The following is a 10,389-nucleotide window of genomic DNA, read 5'->3' on the forward strand; positions in this document are numbered from 1 at the left end:
TCTCCCTTCTCACACTTTATTTTCCCGCTCTTGTGTTTTAAATTCACCAATAAAGAGTGACAGAGAAGGCAATGGCACCCCACTCCAGTACTCTTGCCTGGAAAATCCCATGGATGGAGGAGCCAGGAAGGCTGCAGTCCATGGGGTCGCTGAGGGTCGGACATGACTGAGAGACTTCACTTTCACTTTTCACTTTCACTTTTCACTTTCATGCATTGGATAAGGAAATGGCAAGCCACCCCAGTGTTCTTGCCTGGAGAATCCCAGGGACGAGGAAGCCTGGTGGGCTGCCATCTATGGGGTCGCACAGAGTTTGACACGACTGAAGTGACTTAGCATACTTAGCAATAAAGAGTGAACCATCAAAATCCTAGACACCCCACCCTCAACCCCCAAAAGGCAGAATCTCAAGTCCAGACTTACTCACATGCCCTCTCTCTATTCAGGACCTGCCAGTGTCACCCCAGGTGTGTCTGGTACCCTCCATGACATGTGAATGAGTGATACACCTCATCCTTTCAAAGTCCCCTGATGGTTGTTACTGACACATGTCCCACAATCGTAAGAACCACAAGAGCCAGTCAAGCCACAACACTGGCTCCAAAAGGAGAATTTCTGTGGGGGCTGCTCATAACTAGTACAAGCCCTGGTAAGCAGAACCCCAGGCAATCCCGGCAAAAGCCTCACTGTCTACAGCCTAAGACCTACAGGCAGAGAAAGTCCAGGGAACAACTTGCACCATAAAATAAGGAAGCCCTGAAAGAGTCATGAGATTGTATAGAAAGGACAGATAAGCCAGCTTGAATGACTTTTGCTAGACAAATCGGGGATACATTGAGAATCAAAACAAATAAGTGGCAATGAATAACAACAAATTAAATAAAGAAAGGATCTCTGAATCCATGTTGTTACATTAACAGGAAAGAAAGGAATGCTCTTGCAAACAGAGGCAAACAAACACAAAAGGAGTGATGGAGTCAGAAAATTATCAATGGAAGTTAAAACCAGTGGGTGAAAGTTTGATGTGGAAGACAGTATCCATATAATCTCAAATTCTCTCTCTGCAAATTACTTATTATAAACGGGAAAAAAACAGTTAACTACACACAGGATACCCCTCAAACCCTGTTCAAATCCATTAGGCATTATTTAAATGATAATAAAATGTAGAGATAGCCCAAAGATTAACACCATTTTCCTGACCTTGCCAGGGTAAGGAAAATTTCAAGGTAAGACAATAATAACCAGTGAAAGCAGAGATCAAACTTCTTTTATTCCATTATTCCAAGGACAGTATGTATACAGAATTGATGCTCAAGAATTATTTACTGAATACATGAATGTCCATGAATCATTAAAGAAGCAATAAGAGAAACTGGGCTTCAGCTTTTACAAACTCTGGTAGGTTGGCACCTCCAAAGAACCTCAATCCAGGAGACAGAAGACTGGATCCTAATCCCAACAGTGGCCCTGAGGACCCAGGGCCTCAACTGTGCCCCCTCCTCCACTTCTCCACTCCAGGTCAGCATCTCAGTGACCCTTACTATGTCTTACTATGTCTCAATTTCCTTCCAAAACAAAAGTATATAAGTAAGTGAGCTTTACCACTAAACAGATTTGAAACATGTTAGGCCATTTACCCTACAGTCATTCCCCACAGAAAATACTCAGAATTAGCACTGGGATGTGCCCAGATGATGACACTTCCCCCCACACTAGTGCAGGAAGAAAAGAGTTCTGGAAATTGTTTGCAAAATTACATGAATGTCCTTAACAGTGCTAAACCATATGCTTAAATATGGTCAAGATGGTAAATTTTATGTTTTGTGCATTTTTCCACAATTTAAAAAAATGTAACGAGAAAAAAATTGCACATGATGTACCTCAGTTGGAAATCTTCCTGTGTTAGAGTCTAGACTTTGTCACTTTCTGGTTGAATGACCACAAACTAGCCACATAACATCTCAGTATTGGCCTCTGGAAACTGAGGAGAACATGTGGAGATAACACCTCCCAAGGCTGCTGAGGGGATCACCTGAGAAGACAGTGTTGCTCTAAACAGGAAAACATCTCACCAGAAAAAGAGCAGCTGTCACCATGACAGAGATCCTGAGTAATCCCACTAGGCCCCAGTAGAAAATCTCTGATAACTTTGACAGATGCAGTTACAATGACAGAGCCCAACAGGAAGAACAAAGACTCTGCTTCTTTCCTGGCAGTCAGTCAGTGAAATGCCACGGAATCTTTGTTTAACAGACCTGCCAACTTCCTTTCCCCTCTATAATAGTGATCTCTTTCCGTGGCCCTTTGAAGACTTGCATGTAGCTCTCCATAGTTGTAAACCTCAAACTATAATTCTCTGCTGATCCCATAAGCCTATCTTTTGCAGAGAAATATCTGATACCCTCTTTGTTTCATGTCAACAGAGAGAAAGGGGGTCAACATGTATGGGGGACCCCTGGAAGACTCAGGCAACTTATTCCCTTGACACATCTGAATGGACTCTAATTGACACCTCTCAGGATGATGAGGTAGGATGATGAGGTAGGACGATCAAGATCCCAAAAAATCAAGAAAAAACTACAAGAGATAAAATTTTTAGGCAGATTAGTTTTCCACAAGGACACACCATACCTCTGGGATGTTCTACACCTTGCTTGAGACTGTAGTTATTGTATAAAATTACCAAAACTCAACAAACTAAATGCTTACAGGAAACAGGTCAAGACCAGAAAAAGCACTTGGCAGAGCTCACCCAGCCTCCATCTACAACATGTGGATCTCTCACTGTTAATGAGGAACAAGTGGTATTCTGGAAATGGTGCAAAGAATCCTAGCTTGAAATTAAACATTTCTATGTATTCACAATCATTAGTTACTGACAGCCTAACAGCACCAACCTCCCTAAACCATCTCAGCACTAGGCCAGTTCATATCCCCCTTCATGTCAGCTTCTCTGACGAGTCTCTCTGGAGAGTCTGACTTGATGCTAGTGGCAGTTTCCACACCCACACTCCCTTTGCAAGGGGACAGTTTACTGACTGAGATGTGGCCAGTGTCAGTGGAGTAAGGATGTAACCATTCCCTGATGGCCAAATGCATCTGGTCCAAGACCCCGCTCCACCCTCATCTCTGGGGATAGGTCCTGCACTAACCCCCAACCTGCTGCTTCTGGGATGGGGGTGGTGGTGGGAGAAATGCAGAGCACAACCCCAAGGCTGCAGTGCAGGACAGCAGGGACACTGCCAGGGAAAGTCTCAACAGACTGGGCATGGTTCAAAAATTGTGCCACTGATTTTCAATAATGGGAAAAAGGAAGAGTCATTCAGCAAACCATGATAGGAATATGGGCTGTTTGGGAAAATGATGTCTATCTTATACCAAATACTAAAACATATATATTTTAATATATATATTAATAAATTTTATTTAATAATAATTATAAATAAATAAAAAATAAATAAAATATTATTAATAATAATAAAATATATAAAATATATATATATAGTTGTCTTTATTGTTAGAAATTAAATAAGAAAAGAGAGCCAAAATAGAATGCTTACAGAGATATAGAGGATGCTAGGATTTTAAAAAAGACATATTACAAAAGCAAGAGGAGAAGCTAAAAAGAAAAGTTCAATAAAAAAAAGAAAAGTTCAATATAATTAATCATATCTAATTTAAAACCTTTAAAGAACAAAGGAAAATCTGAAAAAGTATTATATGCACTATTGCAAATTATTCAAGTATAAAAATGCCTCATAGGAAAAAATGTCTACGAAGAGACAATTCAAAGAAATAGACAATTCAAAGAAAGACAAATAGTCAATAAAGTTCCAACTCTAAAAATCAAATAAATTCTTATTAAAACTGATATTGGACTTCCCTGATGGTCCAGTAGTTAAGAATCCATCTGCTAATGCAGGGAATACAGGTTTGATTCCTGGTCCAGGAAGATTCCACATGGCATGGAGCAACTAAGCCCATGAGCCACAACTACTGATGCCCACTCACCCTGGAGCCTGTGCTCCATAAGAAGAGAAGCCCATGCACCACAACTAGGGAGTATCCACCCGTCACCACACAACTAGAGAAAAGCACGAGAGCAGCAATGATGACCCAGCATGGACAACAATAAATAAGTAACTGTTAGACATTTTTAACCTCAGTCCCATTAGAAATGTAATTCAGGTACTCACAAATAGCAGTGAAATAAATTCACAAGCAGTTTTTAAGAGGGCAAACCTGATGGAACAAAATTCGGCTTTCACCAGTTATTCTACTTCTAAGAAACAGCCAAATTATCAGTGAGTGTACGTGGCTAATAGAAATAAACTTTTATTCACTTCTTCTTCTATAGTTTTCATTTTATTGCAGAAATTTCTAAAATCCACAATAATTACCTATAGCCATAACATATGCCTTCTCTTTGACCCTAAGTCCCACCTGTGCTGTGAAAACACTAAAACTCCAGTGAGGTCATTTGTATAAAGACAGTAAGCTAGTTACTGGCATCATTTCCAAGTTTAGAAAGCAGGTGAAATATGAGAAGAAAAGCAAACACCCAATGAGAAGATGAAAACTCAGTTCTTCTCTACAAGGCGGACTCTGTCTCTGGGCAGTACTTCCTGCCTGGGCTCATGTCAGCTTTCCCCAGGGCAGCGAGTGGGGAACACAAGGAAATCACGAGGGTACCTCAGACTTTACGTACAGGCTGGAAATTGTGTTCAACAACTAACTTCACAAAGTCTGGACCCCTTTTAAAAGTTAACATTGAAGTAGTAATGCCAGTGGGAGGGGTGGCTGAAAGCAGAAGCCAGTCTCTGCTTCCATCAGAATCACCTGGAGCTTATTTAACCCCCACCCCCAGAATTTCTAACTTTACACAATTGGTCTAGAAAGAGTGCAGGTGGAGCGGGGGCGGGGTAGGGGGTGGTTGCATGTCTAACAAACTCCCAGGTGATGAGGATGAGCAGGTCTGAAAGCTCTGAGAAGAGCCGCCCTGAAGCTTGATTATAGAGATGGTTCACATGCATCATCTCCAACAGCAAGAACTTTAAGAACTTCCCTTGAGAGACTCCTGCCAATAAGACCAAAGGTGTGTTTGGAATCGGCTTCTCTGTGCATTTACAAACAAGTACACAAATAGAACCTACTCGATACAGCAGTTACATACACAGGGAGCCAGATTGCCTGATTCGGGGTCCAACTCTTTCACTTTCTAGCTGTGTGCTGGTAGACAACTCACTCAACCTCTCTGCTTCAGCAACTTCAAGTGTGAAATAAGAGGTAATAGCTTCTCTCCTTCCAGCAGGAAAACTGGAAATGGGTGTCTACCAAGATCAATGAGAAGTCTTTATCTTCCCATTTTCACACACACATTTTGAAAATCCACAGACAGAAGGTGCCTGGAGAGTTGCTTGCCCTGCCTTAAGCAGATGTTTGACTATTTCAGTATTATTTAGAGTAACCACACCCACATTCCTTCTTCTAAGCCCCTCTTTCCTTAAGGGCCGCCAAGTGACCAAGAGATGTAACTACACACTGAATACACCACCATCAGAACAAGTATAGGAGCTCCCATTCCCTGGGGATCCCTTAGGCTGTCCCATAAAAGAAGTATCAGACTTTGTGGAAAAGATGAATGGGTTAGGTTCCAGAAACAAAAGACCTAATAATCACCAAAGAGGGATTAAAATCCAGAGGTTCCGGCCTGCCTAGTTAGTTCAGTTCAGTTGCTCAGTCGTGTCCGACTCTTTGCGACCCCATGAATCGCAGCACACCAGGCCTCCCTGTCCATCACCAACTCCCAGAGTTTACTCAAACTCATGCCCATCGAGTTGATGATGCCAGCCAGCCATCTCATCTTCTGTCGTCCCCTTCTCCTCTTGCCCCAATCCCTCCCAGCATCAGGGTCTTTTCCAATGAGTCAACTCTTCTCATGAGGTGGCCAAAGTAAAGTACTGGAGTTTCAGCTTTAGCATCAGCCCTTCCAATGAACACCCAGGACTCATCTCCTTTAGGATGGACTGGTTGGATCTCCTTGCAGTCCAAGGGACTCTCAAGAGTCTTCTCCAACACCACAGTTCAAAAGCATCAATTCTTTGGTGCTCAGCTTTCTTCACAGTCCAACCCTCACATCCATACATGACCACTGGAAAAACCATAGCCTTGACTAGATGGACCTTTGTTGGCAAAGTAATGTCTCTGCTTTTGAATATGCTATCTAGGTTGGTCATAACTTTCCTTCCAAGGAGTAAGCATCTTTTAATTTCATGGCTGCAATCACCATCTTCAGTGATTTTGGAGCCCAAAAAAATAAAGGTCCCAGCTATTAGATGAAGACTTCAGGTAAGAGCTTCAGCTCTCTGCAGCGTTTTTCATTGGTGTTTGCTCACAGTTCAGGGACCCTTCAGCGGTTTCAGGACCAAATGACTCCTGGGCAGGACCATCTGCATCAAGACCATGCACTGTTTCTCTGAAGGCTAAAGATTTGCATAAGACCCCACAGGTTTCAGGGACTACATCCCCAAGGTTTAGTCCTCAAATGTGGAAGTGGAGATATTCACAACAGAGAAAGGGGCTGTTCAAATACATACTCCAGTCCTGGCTGTGTGTCCCAGGCAAAAGCAAAACGTGTTCAAGAATAGTATCCCCATTCATTGCATTAAAAACAAGTGTTTTTACACACATGAAACTTGTCACAAATAGATACCAGGAAATGCAGTGAGAGATGTACAGGGAGAAAGGAAGACATTGTCATAGGCACAGTGACGAGGGAGCCTGGTGCAGGCGGAACTCAGCTGTCACCTAAGGAATATGGGGAAAATGGGGACGTTCTTGGACGATGGTAACAGTGCAGGGCACTAATTGGATAAAGGAAGCTGTTCATAAACTGCTTGCTTAGGGGTAAAACAAGGATGCCGCTTTAGTTCAGAACTGCGAATTCCTGAGCAGTACTGGGGAAGCCGGCTAAGGATGGAGTGTGGGTGTGTGATATCGGGTGTGTGGGGGCTGGTGGAGGATGTGACTCCCCTTGGGCAGCCTGGGTTCTCAGCTTCCCTGCCTCCTGCTTCACACGCTTCCCCGTCCTACTAGGGCCTAAGGAGTTTGCTAGTGCGGCAGCAGAGCTACAAGTCAGGGAGCCCCACCACGAGTTCCCTCTCCCGGGCTCGCCAGATGCCAGGGACCACGTGGCCCGACGGGCTACAAGCAGCCAGGTGCCCAGGGCGCCAGCGGAAAGCGCTCCCTCGCCCCGACCACCCCCCTCCTCGGTCCCCAAAAACGCAGCGGCGGCGTCAAGCACCCGCCCCACGACGGCGGAGGTGTCACAGCCCAGGCGGGCTCTCACCAGAAAAACAGGCGCGAGCAGAAGTTCGCGTCCTGCAGCGGGTTGGGCTTCCGCATCTTGCCGGCAGGGGCTGCCGCGGACCGGGGTCGCGCTGCTCTGGTGATAGAGCTGCTCCTGGAGGCGCCGGCGGGGAGGCTGGAGGCTCAGACACAGCGCGGTCCTCTCTGGGGGAGACAGAACCACCTGCTTCAGGGAGTGGAGCACAGGGCGGGCCGCCAGCTCGGTGCCTCTGCCCCTGGGGCCTGGAGTCGGGAGCGGTGGGGGCAGCAGGACCAAGCGGCAGCCAGGCGGGCTCTGCCGGGGGCGGCGCAGGTGTGAGGCAAGGCTGCAGGCGCGCTTGATGGAGCCACTTAGGGAAACTGCGGCACCCAAGGCACCGGACAGAGGCGCCTACGTTTGGGCACCGGGCTGCAAATTCTACCAAAGGGCACACTCTGAGCCCGGGCCCCCACCCAGAAGACGGAGAGGGAGGGGCGGGCTGCATCAGAAATGCTCCCTCAGCTGTGATGAAGACCCAGAGAAAGCTGGCACAAGGAGATAGCAGCCTGCGCTCTGGGCACTCTGCCCTCATCAAGACCAAACAAGGGTGCTACAGGAGGGTGTCCAGCTGTAATGGAGCAAGGACCTTGTGGGACCTTCCTGGGCTAGATCCCACCCCATGCCCTCTACCTGCCTCTTGTTTGTGCATGCAGTGCTCACTCAGTCCTGTCCGACTGTTTGCGGCCCCATGGACTGTAGCCCACCAGACTCCTCTGTCCGTGGGATTATCTACCCAAGAACATTGGAGAGGGTTGCCATTTCCTCCTCCAGGGGATCTTCCTGAACCATGGATCTAGCCTGCATCCTGCTTCTCTTTGCATTGGCATGTGGATTCTTTACCACTGAACCACCTGGGAAGCCCCTCTTGCTTGGAGAAAAGCTTTAATCTCCCAGGCCTCCTCTGAGCCACAGGAGGCTGGCTCAAGAATTAATGACTGAAAGAATGTGAATGTGTAGTAACAACAAAATATTAAACAATAGCTCAGCCATATAGCAATCACAAAATCTTTAGTTCTTCCCTGAAGGATTTAGATCATATAGATGACAGTGTCTGATGCACATCCCTGAGTTGTTCTACAGAGACTAAAACCCTCACCAGATGGAAGAAGTTAACTGCATGATGACCATGAGCAGGGAGCCCCCACACCAGCTGGAGCCTGAGGACTGAAGATGTTAAACCCTGTGACACAACCCTGTTACCTCATCATCAACCAATCAGAGAATAATGATGGAGGTGATCACCTACACTGCACTTTCTCCCTCACCTTCCCTGTAAAAACTCTCCCGTGAAATCCACCAGGGAGTTTGGATTTTTTTGAGCATGAACTCCTGGCTTGACTCTTGCAATAAACCTTTCTTTGCTCCAAACTCCAACAGATTTTTTGACCTCGGACAACAACAGGGTTTAGCACAGATTATGTTTGTAGAGCTGCAAGACCTAATGAAAAGTAACAGAAAGTTAGAACTCAGATGATTTTGGAAGATGAATGCATGGTGTTAATGGGGGCAGCTTTCTGGCATCTTACATGCTGCATTGTGCAGGGAACCTCTGTGAGCTTGTTGCTGCCCTCTTAGACTGGGAAAGGGAAATCTGAGGGGAGAGATACTGTCTCATGATTTCTTTCATCATGAGCTCAGGGCCTAGACAAGTAACAGTGGCATATGTTACAGAACACAGGTCATGCATATTTCTGGGGAACTCCCCTTACTTTTAACTCTAACAACACCCTATTCAGCAAAGTATTATCCCTATTTTATGGATGAGAAAGATGAGGCTCAAGGACAGCATCTGTCCAGGGTCTTTGAATCAGTAAATGATGAATCCTGATTTGGACTCAAGTCCGAGTCCAGCATGACAGTCTCACTGGTGCATGGACAGTGTGAATCAAAACTGCCTAGAATGTGCCGTTTGAAAGAACGAATGACTGCAGGACTGAATGAACAAAAGGTTGGGCTCACACCCATAAGTGTGTAGCTATTTGTGTGGCCATCTTACCAGCTCAGCAGTTTTCTTCCCTTCCACCCTAAATGAAGAAAGATCAAATTTGTGGAGCTTATTACAAGATCATGTTGCTATTCTTTGATAATTTCCCTTTTTAATGTCTTTTGGCTTCAGTTACAAAAGACGAGTAAGTTCTGGAGAACTGGTATACAGAAATGTGGCTCCAGTCAACAATTATGTACTGTGAAATTTCAACTTTATACGAGAAGAGATCTTGGAAGTTCTCAGCATTAAAAACAAAAAAGGAAAATGGTTAAGGTGTGAATTGACTGCTATGTTGATTGCCTTGGCTGTGGTGAGTATTTTCTATAGTCCATTGGGTCGCAAAGAGTCAGACGTGACTTAGCAACTGAGTGTATATGTGTATCAAGTCATTAGGTTGTATCTTAAATAGTTACATTTTTAATTGTCATTTATTCCTCAATAAAGCTGGAGGGAAAATGATATTAAAGAAAGCCTTAATGTATTCAAATTTTTTTATGTCAACTTGTAAGAATGGCAGAATGTTGATCATTTTCTATCAATGGGCATTATGAGGATTTATTATACTATCTTTTTTGATATTTCATGCATGTTTAAAATTTTCTGTTGCAAAAAATGAAAACAGCTGAAATTTGTAACAATTACCTACTTTCTGGTATTAGCTTTTTCTGAGATAATGCAATCTACAATTTACATAACCCAACTTCACATGATTTACAGTCCTCTTAAATCTCTTGCTGAAGCTGGAAGCCTAGTGACTTCCCTTATCAGGCTTCCCCAGACTATTCTCTCCAGTCCCCACAACTATCTCAGAACCATAATTAACATCTCCAAACTGTCAAATACACTCAGTCTCTTCAACTTCTACTGTCTTTTTTACTTTTAACTAAGATCTTTGGAAACTTCTCAGCATTCTTTTCTGAACATTAATATGGTATTTAGAAGAGATGGTAAAATCCAGCATTGAATTGTATAGAGAAGACTCAACATGAAGCCAGGGGACCAGAGCTTTGCA

The 10,389-nt window shown here is 44.4% G+C and overlaps 1 protein-coding gene across 1 annotated transcript in view; it reads right to left on the minus strand.

Annotated features, from left to right (window-relative positions):
- Positions 1–9,687, minus strand: part of LOC147361956 (ATP-binding cassette sub-family C member 4-like) — a 221,063-nt gene extending 211,376 nt beyond the window's left edge. The window contains exons 1-2 of the mRNA XM_086328633.1: positions 8,025–9,687; positions 7,352–7,515 (exon numbers count right to left, since the gene is read on the minus strand). Of these exons, the coding sequence (XP_086184759.1) occupies positions 7,352–7,407 (56 nt within the window). The 5' untranslated portion in view covers positions 7,408–7,515; positions 8,025–9,687. The remainder of the gene's footprint in view (positions 1–7,351; positions 7,516–8,024) is intronic.
- Between the last annotated feature and the right edge of the window lie 702 nt (positions 9,688–10,389).

Source organism: Bos grunniens, chromosome 12, assembly GCF_055505025.1.
Source record: "Bos grunniens cultivar Pamir isolate PY7600 chromosome 12, Bosgru_T2T1.0, whole genome shotgun sequence".
Lineage (NCBI taxonomy): Eukaryota > Metazoa > Chordata > Mammalia > Artiodactyla > Bovidae > Bos > Bos grunniens.